Source organism: Odontesthes bonariensis, chromosome 23, assembly GCF_027942865.1.
Source record: "Odontesthes bonariensis isolate fOdoBon6 chromosome 23, fOdoBon6.hap1, whole genome shotgun sequence".
Lineage (NCBI taxonomy): Eukaryota > Metazoa > Chordata > Actinopteri > Atheriniformes > Atherinopsidae > Odontesthes > Odontesthes bonariensis.
This window is the reverse complement of record NC_134528.1, coordinates 12,254,189-12,267,045: the sequence shown is the minus strand read 5'-3', so window position 1 is coordinate 12,267,045 and position 12,857 is coordinate 12,254,189. Positions and strand designations below refer to the sequence as shown.

The 12,857-nt window shown below is 40.8% G+C and overlaps 1 protein-coding gene across 2 annotated transcripts in view; it reads left to right on the top strand.

Moving 5' to 3' along the window:
• dock1 (dedicator of cytokinesis 1) overlaps positions 1–12,857 on the top strand; it is a 189,502-nt gene that overhangs the window by 45,242 nt on the left and 131,403 nt on the right. For both annotated transcript variants that reach the window (XM_075457886.1, XM_075457885.1), the window contains exons 16-19: positions 1,678–1,750; positions 4,566–4,669; positions 5,097–5,280; positions 11,001–11,098. In XM_075457886.1, the coding sequence (XP_075314001.1) occupies positions 1,678–1,750; positions 4,566–4,669; positions 5,097–5,280; positions 11,001–11,098 (459 nt within the window). The remainder of the gene's footprint in view (positions 1–1,677; positions 1,751–4,565; positions 4,670–5,096; positions 5,281–11,000; positions 11,099–12,857) is intronic.

Below are 12,857 nucleotides of genomic sequence, written 5' to 3'. Positions count from 1 at the left end.
GAAAGATGGAGAGCAAAGAAAAAAAAAAAAGGAACAGAAAAAGGAAGAAACAATCATAGAAAACAATGAAAAATCAGACAACCAGCTGCTACACCTGTAAAAACAAAACTGAAGGCAATCCACGGCCTTTTTGGGGAATCCAGCCTTAGAGGCACCAGGAGCACCTGTAGGCAGACAAGCAGAGAACACACACACACACACACACACACACACACACACACACACACACACACAAACAAACAAAAAAGCACAAGCAGCAGCAATCACATAATACAACTGTGGATACAAATGACCTTAAACCACAGGACAACACAACAACTGCTTAGCGAGCATGCTACTGGGCTAATGAGTGTGTGTGTGTGCGTGAACATGCAATACACATAGATGGTCGATCTGTCAGTTGCAAATAAATACTTTGCATGGTTGCAAGTGATGAAGTTCTCGTTCAATAGAAATCTGTGTGCAAAGACCACAGTGTTTATCAACAATTCAGACTTAAATAAAAGAGAAAATAGGAACATGAATGAAAAGTCCTGGGCACCTCATCTGTCAACTCTCTCGTAATGAGTGTCAAAATAAACAGGACTCTGACCATGCTTATGCACACATGATACTGTTAGAATAGAGAAACTACAGATGGGATTTAAAAAAAAATTGCTGGTGTTGCCCCATGAAATCTCACTACTGCATTTCTATATTTCCTGAAATCAATAATTACCGAGTTAGGCATCCTGTTTGGTTTGAAACAGACATGTAGCTTGACACTTGTGACAGACGGGTATTTGAAAACACATCACGGCTGAGCTGATGTAACCAGACGATTTTTCAAACAGCGCACCTGTCAGTAAGAGTGAGTCCTCAGAGAGCATTGTGATCTGCTTGGTAAGAGCACAGAGAGGCTTCTAAGCAGATACCACTTCCCAAAAGAGATCCTGTTAGATTTGGAACCTGCGTTGCAGAAACTGCATGAAAGCTATTTTGATGCAGATCCAAGTCTTCACCGGTCATCGGTCACCAGCACTTTCTAGTGTGAGATTTCAGAGCCATATCAGGCATTTCCCAGCCTTCACTGAGCTGGATTATGCCATCCATGTTTGGATGCTGTCATTTTCCTGGGCCCAAATACATTCAGTGCCTTTGGACAAGTCAACAAAAGCTGCATCACCAATGATGCTTTCAATGTAGGTGTTCAAAGGTGAAAGTTCTGCTGTGCTCTGTTTCTGTCTCTCCTAAAGTAGTAGATGTGTCTCGTCTGTGTGCCGCGACAGGTTTTTTGGTGACTCGACATAACTGAGCTGACTAAATAAACAACAGCTGCTGTTTGGCTTCGGCCTTAGCAACGAGCAACTTGATTTCTCTTTCAGCAAATATTTTTTTCTTTGCTCTCTTGGCAGCTGTTCTGGGGAGGATTACAAACAAATATCCGCATCTTTTCTAAAGCGTTTTTTTTTTTTTGAGGGTTCTTCTTAATTGTGGAATTTCTCAACAGCTGATTACTCACTGATGTGCATATGACCAGCGGGCACATGTGTGAGAGTACGCTAACAAAATTGGATTGTTGGTTTTATACTCGTCTACTTCAAATCATGTCACATGAAGCAACTTGGTGTTGGCTCGCTGAAAGTGTGTTTTCCTGAGCATGAATGTCACACTGCTCCGTTCTGTCCCTTATCTCAGGTTGCTATTCCTATTGAAGACGTGAACCGGAGCCATTTGAGGTTCACCTTCCGTCACCGCTCATCACAGGATTGTGAGTATAAATGTCAGCTTGTGAATAATCAGTTTTGCTGACGACCAGCTGTACAATTGGCTGCTAATCTATCTAAAGCAAATATTATGGATGATATCCATTCCAAGCAGATATGCTATGTTGTGATAAATAATGACGCTCACCCTTTGTCACATTAATCAGAGGTATTTGTCTGCCCCTGCACAAAGCAGCCTCATGGAGTGCCTTGTTGGAGACTACAGCTGCCTGAAAAATGCCTGAGGAAACTTTATTTATGGAGGCTGGTGTTTAATTGAATGCAGCCAGTGTTGTATGTCCCTTTTTTTTTTTTTTTGACTACTTTTCTTTTCATTTTGAGAGTGTAAAGGGCAGGGAAGCCTGGCATAAAATTGCCTTCTCATCTGTCTGCCACATGGCCAGACCCTCCCTACAGCAGTAGTATTGCAGGGGAAGTGTTTTTTGAAGAATAAGAGCAGCAATGAGCGCTGGATGTTAACAAAACCTAGAAGTTGTAAGATATTATCCCAGGAAAGTGTACTCCCTCCCTAACCTGCAGCTGTTGTTGTCATCTAGTTCCGAAATCTCCCAGCTGTGTTTGCCTCTCACCTACATGCAGGTGGTTTGGAAGAAATTGCCAGGGCTCAGCGCTGGTTTATAATCCACTTGGAGAGCCTTCTTGTCATGCTTGACACCTTGCTTCTGTGGAGACTAATGCTGTTAGGAGGCTTTTTTGAAACTCTGTTATTTGCTTTTATCTGGCTGCAACGGTTACTCTAGAAGCTCACCTCAAGTGACCCTGGCACTGCAGGAGCATGCTGATGCTGTCAAACTTGAACTTGTTTCTGAAATGTGACAGTACAAGCATATGTTAGACGGTGCAGTGGCTGGATTTATTTTGGATATGCGGAAACGCCGTTTCATATTAACCTGTGTCTAAAGGGACCACATGAAACCCAGACACGTGAATAGATTATTGGTGTTTGTGAACATCACCACTGTCTGAAGAGTTACATCAGTACTCTTGCTGGAGGCACCTTTTACATTCACAATGAATGTTGGACAGAAATGCTCGCTGATGCAATTTATCCTCCCTGTCACTGTGTGTCAGACTTAGCCTTTCATCTTAGTTTGGATCTGATTGTGTTCGAAGCGAACATATCCCCATATGCAGACATAGAAATAATTCGAACATTGACCACAATTTGATTTACTTGGGGATTTATAAATGTGCTTGTTGCTTGATCTAGGTTCTATCCCACCTTGATAGACCCGAGTGCAGCTAGCTTGGAATATCATGTTTACATTTTGTTGGCTAAAGTTCTTTCCCACCCTGAAGAAAGCAGAGCATAGGCTGTCTGCCAGGCCTTTGAAATGCTTGTTTCTGCTCTCGTCTTTCCGTGTCCTTCCTGCTTCCCCTGCTGTGCTCCTAGCAAGTGCTGAACTTTTCGTGGAAACGCAGAGTGACAGAGCTGCTCATCAAGGCCACTAGTGGAGCTCATGTGCTCAGTATCTCAGGCCCCTGGTTGAGAAATAGGCCAGCTCTAACACAGTGCCTCAGCCTCGCACTCTAACACTGCCAGGCTTCATCAGACAGATGGCTGCTATCACAAACGCTGCCTCGGCTGTAAAATATCGCCGTCATCTTTTCCCTCCTTTTTCATCTGTCATCAAGCCGCTACCTGGTGAGCAGGGCTTTTAAATGTGGCAGAGTACACTCAACACAGATATGAAGTGACAGCACATCTGAGAGTTTTGTAAGTCTGCTAAATCGTCACAGAAACTTGACTTTTTTTTGGCTTAAAGACGTAGCCCTGTCCTGAAAGTGACATTTTCCCCTGAAATGCAGTGTTTCGGTTCTCGTTTTCTCATCAGGAAGACACTGAAACATTCGTTGGTGGCATGTGTACGATGTTTTCCCTGCACTGTTTTCTGTCAGCCCAGCAATTATTTACAGGCAAGGTTGCAGGCAGCAAACCAATGAGGGGATTTATGTAGAACGGGATATATACTTGGATGAATCATGTCTCTCTGCACGTAAATTTGAGCTTGTTGATACAAGATGATGATATGTGGACCTATCCAAGCTCTTGGTTATAGGCCGCATCATAAATCTCTTCCTCGTTTATGAAGTGCTTCCCCTTGAATACTCTTAGCATGTGCATACAAGCAACACACACCTTTTCTCCTTTATTGTTGGTTTCTACAAACTGTTCACAGCTGCAGCTCATGTTTATTTCACATGTTGACAACAAGTGGACACAAGATACCTACATTCAAACCTGGCGGCTTTCATGTTATTTCTAGAGATTGTAGCATATTTTTCTATAGAGATTCCCATCAAAAGCCGGATATGTTTGCTTGTATTTGCACCTGCCTTTGCTTTCTGTCCTGCACAGTTTTTCATATATATATACAACAAAGATGTCTTAATAGCATGTGTGCCTGCGTGATTTAAGGAAAAAAAGAAAAGGTGCACAAACATAACTTTATTAAAGACATAAGAACTGCTGGGAACAGCAGCTTATTTTGCCTACTCTGGAGCTGACGCAGGGCCTGTGGTGCTGAGACGATGTGCTTTATCAGTCTACTAGTTTGTTCATGCTCTGTAAAATCAGCAGTGCTGCGTTGTTTTCTGCAGTGGAATCTGCTTTCCTGAAGATTTCCTGACGCTGCACGCCGTTCATATAAACATGCTGTATGCTTGTGTGAGATTCGATCTGTTGGTTTGCACATTTGCACCAAAAACAAGTGAACACTTTTGTGGATAATCATCAACATCCCCTCCGGGCTAGCCGTTTTTCTGTTTCCTCATATGTCTCTTTTTCTCATCCCACAGCCAAAGATAAATCGGAGAAGATATTTGCTCTGTCTTTCGTGAAGCTGATGAGGTACGATGGGACCACTCTGAGGGACGGTGAGCACGATCTCATCGTGTACAAGGTAAGTGTGACAAGTGTCCCTTCGCAAAGTTAGAAGCAAGCTCTGTTACAGGTTGCCACACTTCCATGAAACTGGCCAACCTTAGTAGCAGCTGTCACGGTATTCTCATGCTTTCACTGCCATTGTTGGGAAATTGTGGTGTTGGTGTGCTTCTGCCTTCACAGTGTAACTGAATTACATTTCAATTAAAATCCCTGACAAACTGGTACCTTTGTGTTCTGGTGTCCATTTATGTAAAATGAAAAGTGAAGGTAGGAAAAGTAAGCCCTGTCCTCAGTCAAGGCTGCTGTTTGAAAATACATTTTTCTTGAATATATTAATTACAAAGAACCCACTTCAGTAGAAAGAACATAAAACTTTTCTTCAACACGTACGTTGGATGGTTATTATTATTATTTTTTTTATTATTATTATCCTTGAAATCCAGGCAGAAGCAAAGAAGCTGGAGGACTCCTCTCTCTACTTAAACCTACCCTCCACTAAGGTGGAGCTGGAAGAGAAGGGCTACTCAACCACTGGGAAAAGCACCCAGAACCTGGGGAACTGCACCATTAGCAAAGACTCCTTCCAGATCTCCACCCTGGTGTGCTCCACCAAGCTGACACAGAACGGTAATCGCTTCTATTCACAATTGTATGAATTTCCTCCTGCATTTTACTCTTACCCAACAGACCCCTCTCCGAAGTTTGAATTATGCCTGTGTTGCATGATGACTTGAATGTGTTGTAAGCAACTGTAGGTTGCAGATGCTCGGCTATATTTCTTTCAGCTTGATGCACTGAAAATTCTTCCAGGAGAGCGTATGAAGCTAACTTTGTAGATTATATTGATGTATATTTGTCCTTATTTTCTGTTTCCTGATTTATTCCCATGTTCTCTTTACAGTCGTCCTGTGTGAAGCTGCTCATTATACTCTCCGTCTTTAAAGGTTTACAAGTAGATAGGCAGGTGTGTAAATGGATGGATAGGTTCATGCTTTATTGGTTTGAGGATTCAATTTGTAAACATGTTAACAAATCCTGGCCATTCTTTGTTTGCTTTTGTTGAGCCCAGAAAAGCAGACAATTCCAGCTTGATGGAGAGTCTACTGTTATGAAGTGATTGTTCACACTGACTCCAGGCAAATAGATTTTTTTCTTTTTTTTGTTTTTTTATGTTGTTGTTTTTTTTTTTTTAGCCTGGTAGACCTTAGATTTAGAAACCAGCTTTGGGACACAGCGTCTGACTTTGAGAGTCAGATAATGTGAACAGCAGCCGTACATCATTGAAAGTAAAGAGCTCCAGTGTCTCTTGTTGTCTACAGCCTGTTTTTTTTTTTTTTTTTTTTTACAATTTCTTTATACGTTTCTGCATACATTTTGGACACTGAGAAGGGTTTTCCTCGATCCTTTACTCACTCTGACCTACTTTAGTTTTCTCAGCTCTCCTTATGTCATTCATTCTCAGTTGGTAGATTTCACTCCATCTCTGCTGAGCAACCCACAGCACTGCTCTGTTTACGGCTGTCAGCCTGGCACCAGTGTTCCCCATGTTTCTGAGAAGATCTACACATACTAAGCTAAAGAAATCCCCATCTCTGCCCTTTGGCTCGTGGATTAAGGATTTTGGCGTCTTGTGTTTCCACCAGCCTTCAGACATGTTTATAAATCCTTACAGGCATCAGTCTAAACCCTCTTGGAAGTGCTGGCATTTCCAGGGTGTGTTCATAACATTGTGGTTGTCTCAGTGTGGACTGTCTAAGCGGTCAAATTCTCCCTCTCTGCTTTGCTTTTTTCCCTCACTTGATGTGTTGGGTGTGCGTTTTTTTTTTTTTTTTTTTGTCTGCCGGACTGAGTGACCACATTTAATTAGAGCCCAAATAAAGCCTTTCTAGTTCCTCACAGCACTTCACCAAGTCATCACCAAATTCACCAAAGGCTAACTTTAACTTGAATTGAAAGGAATTGTTTTACTTACCCAGAGCACTGCCCTCACTTCTTTTTCATGGTATAATAAAGATAATTTTAAACAGCCAAGAAAGAGCAGAGTGAATAATAATGTGTATGAAGAACATTCAAGTGACTCTTTATTGTTGGTTTGTTAATGCCAGTTTGATGAACACACAATCTTAGGATACAGCACGTAGTTGTTAGTCTCATTAACCAACGTTTTCAAAACTCGTGATTGTTTTTCCTCCCGTTCTAATGTGTGTTATCTCTTCTATACCAGCAATCATAGTAATGCAGGGGCCTTTTATCAAGTTGCAGCAAAAATCTTCTGTCTAATCAGGCATGCATGGAAGAAAAACAAATTCTTCATTGTTACTCTCCTGCAAATTGCACCAATAACCTGCACCACAAGTGTTCATAAAGCAACAGTAATGAGGTTGCTGTGGACCTTTAGAGTGGAACTCAGTTGGGTCCCTTGTATGAAAGTGCTTTTTAACATAATGTGAAAGCGGGGGCAGTTCCATGATCTTGCAGCCATGTTCCCACTGAGACTTGTTAAGTTCAGTCTGCTGTAAGTTGTCATCTAAATACAATTGAGTGAGTACCCTCCTACTCTGCTCAGGGGGTGGTGATGTCAATCAATGAAAAGTCTCAGTTATAGTAGCAGAGCCTTCCCACACTGCTGAATCTTGGTAGACATATAAAATTAGTGTCTGAAACAGTTGCCTCAGCTGTAGTATAGATGTGTAGTTTGCAGTATTCTAGAAGGATAATATCAATCAGCACCATTCCTCATCCCCATTTGTCCACCTTGACATCAGTGGTGTGCCTCTTGACTACTTTAAGACATGAAAACATTAATGGGTTAATCCATCTGTTAAAATTACTCTATTCTGTCATTCTGACATGGGGCATTTTGACATTAATGTTCCTCACAGTTCTATTCACACATACCCACCACCGTGATGGAGGGAGCCATGGTATCTGTGCAGTTTGTCATTTACATTTGATTAGACTTTTATCAAGTAAGATATAATGCATAAGGTCAATTTTTTTTTTTCAGTCTGACGTGCAATATCGTTGCGTAGAACAGGCCAGCAATGTATGAACGTGTTGTTGTCAATGATCTCTCTGCATTGGCAGAAATACCTGAAACGGCTAAGAAAATAAAATCTCGTCTCTCTTTCCAGTACTACCTGAGGTTTAAAAAAAAAAAAAAAAAAAAGGTACCAGTCACTGCCACTCATACAATTACCGTGGTTACGAGCCTGAATGTGGATATCCTATGGGTGTTTAAGAGCACTGCTGAAGCACAGCAGAGAGGGACGTGGAAGGACCTGCGAGTTTCATTCATTCAAGTTTTAGAGCAAATCCCACCTTCTTCTCAAGTCTACTGTTTTTAAAGAAGGAAATCACAATGCAAAATATTCCAATTTTCATTACATCCTAGAAACTCCAACTTAACCGCTCTTTTGAGAAAAAAAAATCGGAAGCTCAGTGTCTGTTAGATTAATGCACATCTGAAATGGCTCTTGGCGAGTGGATTCATTCCTGTACAGCAGCACTGCTGATATTTACCTGGCTCGTTGAGGTGGTAATTTGCACTGGATCACAAGGTACAAGGGAATCGGACAGCCTGGTCACTGCACATCGATTTGATTTAACAGAGAGGTAGGTGTTGGTCACATGATATGTCATCGAAAGCTCAAGGATAATTCCTTTTAAACAGGGCAAAACAGAGCTGATGTACTGAAATTCAACACACTTTCTTACTGTAATAAAAGGGCATGGTAAATTAATAAATTATTCCTTTATTAATTGGTTTGTTTTTTGGACTGTTAGTTGGATGAAACGAGCAATTTGAAGATCACATTGAACCTTTGTCAATTTTAGTTTTTCTCCCTTGCGTGATAGTTGTAGAAATAGATTTTTAGTAAAGATGACCACTAATTTTCATTGGAAGAGTATATAAACTTCTTCATCGTTGACTCTGTTCATAGTCATCTCAGTTTAACTCGTTGCTCCCAAGAGGTTTATCACAAAGACTTACTTGTGCAAAGGAACAAAAAGAAGCACTTGAATGCTCCTTGTAACAGACCGGTTGCTTTATACACATGACACCTCATCGCTGATCCCCACTGCTGAGATGAAACATGCTTTTTAATTAAGCTGGATTTATGCCGTCGGTCTCCCAGCGCTGCAAGCTTGTGTGAAGTGGCTGCCGGCTCTTCCCTGGGTATTTGCATTGTGCTTCACTAAACGGAGGCTGGAGAAAAACGGCAGATCCGATGACGGCAGAGATATGAAAGAACCTGGCCCAGTGAAACTTTTTAACCTATCATTCCGTCCTTGGCTTTAAATATGAATAAAGCAGTTTGAAAGTTAGGAATTAATGTTAAAATCTTATGTGAATCTGCTCTTTAGACACTGCGTTGCACTTTTAAACTTCATGATTGCATACAAATGCATACATACTGCTGCTATTATGCAGAAAAGAGAACGCTATTTAATGTTTGTGTCTGCAAAATCAAATCAAGGGATTTTACAAGGTAAAAGGCCTTGTAAACAGATTCTGAAATATTAATCTGGTCTTCCATTTCTCATGTGCAGTTATGATCTATTTTGTTGATTATCAATTATTCCGCCACTCTCCATCTACCGTCTTTCTTTTAAATGTTCTTTCCTCCGGAGTCAGCTATTCTCAAGCAGATGTTTTTTGTTGTAAAAGAAAAAAAAAAAAAAAAAAAGGTTTTGTGCCTTAAGGTCTTGTGTTCTAAAGGCAGTTTGGCCTCTAACAGTATGGGGACAAAGCTGTCTGATGATTTATACTCATTGTGCTCGATTTGTGTCTCCAAGGTGCTAAACCTTCAATTTCCAAATCTATGTCTTCCTGTGGAGGATGATACTTTGTAGTTTAGAGGGGATCTTGTAACAGAACCTTGATAGGTTGTCACGTTTGCAGATGATAGGCATCCATCATTGTGTTACCATGCCTGACTGGCTGTCCCAGTGGCCAATCAGGCATGGTGAACGGAGAGAGAGAGAGAGAGAGAGAGAGAGAGAGAGAGCGAGCTGCTGGGGACAGCGGTTCTAAAAAGGCCCGAGACGTTCGGAGCTGAGATCGTTAGTTCCCAATCTGTTGTCCCAATCTCACAAGTACAAAATCATAAAGCATTTTATTTGTCAGTGTGAGGACGTAGTGCATCAGACACTTCTGTTACACACAGATGTGTGTTGCATTGACAGATTTTTCTGCAGTTTATAAATTTGCAGGAAAAAAGAAAACCATTCTTGAAAGAGCGCATATACAATTGTGCGACCTGCTGACAGATGATTTCATTTTTATTTTTTTTTTTCAATCTTTTTTTTATACATTTCGTTCACATTCACTCTCTTGGTCTTCTGAGATGGAGCCGCAGCAGTTTTCACCGCAGACGAAATGGCTTGCTGGCAATGCGCGTGCATATTTACGCACTTACTAACCACCGATTTCCACACCAATTTTCTGCTTGTGAACCTGTTCTGGGAGATGATTAAGTATAATTTAGCTGCTGTTGATGTTGGCATTAATCATGAGTGTGGACTTCAAGATTTTTTTTTTTTTATCACTAGGAGGAGGCTTGGAACCACAGGCACAGACAATGTATAGGAATGGTTTAATGCTATGTCTCTTACTTGCTTTTTAAATGCCTCAATCCTGGCAATTGGCCCTCAGCTTTTTAGTTTTTTTCTGTAGGGACCGTTTTTTTTTTTTTTTTTTTTTTTTTACACAAGAAAGGACTTTTGAAATATGAAATTTTTTGGAAAAAGTAATGAATTGTGCCAATGACTCAAAAATCTGAGGGAAAATGAAAACTAGAGAGGGTAATACTTCTGTTGCAGTTACCGTTGTTTTGGAGCCAGCAGGTGTCATTTGTTTGCATTTTTTTTTAAGAATTCTGGTTTCAGAGCCGGTGGCTGCATTCATTGTACACATTTAAAGCGGTTGGTTGGGATTTGAGGCAGGCAGGGGATCTTTACAAGCTTGGTTAATAAGCCATAGAAAATATAGAAACAGATTTTTCTTACTCCCTTGCATTTGGCATAAACAATTCCTTTACAAATTGCTTTTTTCCCCAAGCCCTTGATTTAATAATCTACCAAAAGTGTGTCTGAGCAAGGCCTCCCCTTTGTGTGATTCATCTTATTGTTCTAATGTTAATTTTCATAGTTAAAGCAAAAGATCGAATACAGTATTTGGGAAATTGGCATCTGGCCCCAATTCTCATTAACTTCATATGTTCAGCCTTAATTATCATTTTATGCTGATACTCCAGTCCTCTTCACACTCTGTCACCCATTTGCAGGATGAACACTGTGCATAGTGATAATGAATTGTTTTTCTGTCTATTTTCTTTTTCTAGTCGACCTCCTTGGCCTGTTGAAATGGCGCTCGAACACTAGCCTTTTGCAGCAGAACCTCCGGCAGCTGATGAAGGTGGAAGGCGGCGAAGTCGTGAAGGTCAGAAGCCAAAAGTCTCCTCTGTGTCGACAAAACTTTGCCAAGTGGTGTCTTCAAAGCTGGAGTTTTAACGACTGATCATAAGTCAGTTACTTTTGCTGTTTTTGTCACCTTGAAAATGTGTCTCATTCATTTGATTGCTTTGGCATAGATGGCAGACATTTCTCAGCAGATGGCGGCATGAATGATGCAGTCACAAGTAATCCTCAATGTTCCTGAAAGCTGCTGCTTCCTTGCAGCGATTTTACAATTGATTTCACCGCCTGTCAAAGAGATCAGGTGTTTTGTTTTTTGTTTTGATGTTTCCAGCAAGAAGGGAGCACGTAGCACTGCACATTACCCATAGAAGGGGGAGGAGATGACCCGTTGTCCGAAGCGATGGCAGGCCATTTCAGTGCTCAGCATGGGGCAGATGAATAAATCCCTCTTTAGAAAAAGTTTTTGCACGGGCTGGTTGGGTACCTGGCAGATCATAGCGTATCTGTTTAAGACCTTAACTCTGACAGCTTTGATCAGACCAGACAGATGTGCCAACCACTGCTGGACCATTTCATCAAACCACAGGGGTACACTTATTATCACCACTACATTAGCACTCGATCTCTTCAAAGTGCTCCAACGCTGTTGGTGGGAAATTACATAACATTTTTGTTTTTTTGGCTTTAAAGAAATGAGAGACAAGGGGAAAAAAAAAAAATGAAATCATCATCAGCTTATGCATTGTTGAGGTCACATAGATACAATGCGTGGATATTACATCACAGATAAGAACAAGATTTGTGTTTTTAAACCTGGCTGGCTGCTCCTTGCCCATTGTCCTGATACTATATGTGATTGAGCGGGGCCCTCCTCTGTTACTTATTTATATGCAGCCTTTGTGAAAGTGACTTGTGCTATAAACTGCATGTAGAGCACCATGTGTTTCTCACTGAGAATATGATGAATCTCATCCATCCTCAAATGACAGACCAAGCACAATGGAGTCGTAGCTCCATTTCTGACACTTTAACATCTGTTTTCAAAATTGACTGAGTTAATGGAGCGTGTTTCCTCAGACAGGAAAGGTGTGCAGTTAGTGTTTATGGAGGTTCCTCTGACAGGGAAATTACTACTGTAACCTGTACTGAAACCCAGTTGGCCCATGCTAATGGCTGTAAAGAGGTGTGCAATGGGGAGCATGTAGCACTATAATTGAGTTCACTTGTTGGTTGGTTACATAATATAAATCACGCCGCAATCGGCCAAAACATTAAAAAAACCAAAAAATTGCATAATATTTTATAGACACCGCTTGTGGTGCCAGAACAGTCCAGACACGTTAGGACTTCATCTCAGGGTTAGAACCCCGCCCCCCGGGCCCGAAAAAAAAAAAATAAAGCCAGTTTAATCTGTGATTCTAAATCAACCGCAGGTGTGAGTATGCGTGGTTGTTTGTTCTGTTTGTCTCTGACTAGATAAATGATGTATTTTTGAAGCCTGTGATGGACTGTTGACCTGTTCAATTAGTTTAATATGACAGCTGGGATAGGGTTCAGTCCCCTTTTTTTACAAAATGAATTGATTCATTGAAAGAATTATTTAATAAGGAATAATTTAAATGAATTGTTTAGTTGAGTGAACCTTTAAAAAAAACAAAAACTTTTCTCAAGTGAAATGAATCTTTACCTGAACTTCAATGCTACACTAGTTTTTATATAATTCAGATGAATCATTGTCAAATCATAATTTTTTAACGCAGTCAGTTTGCTTTTAAAGTAAT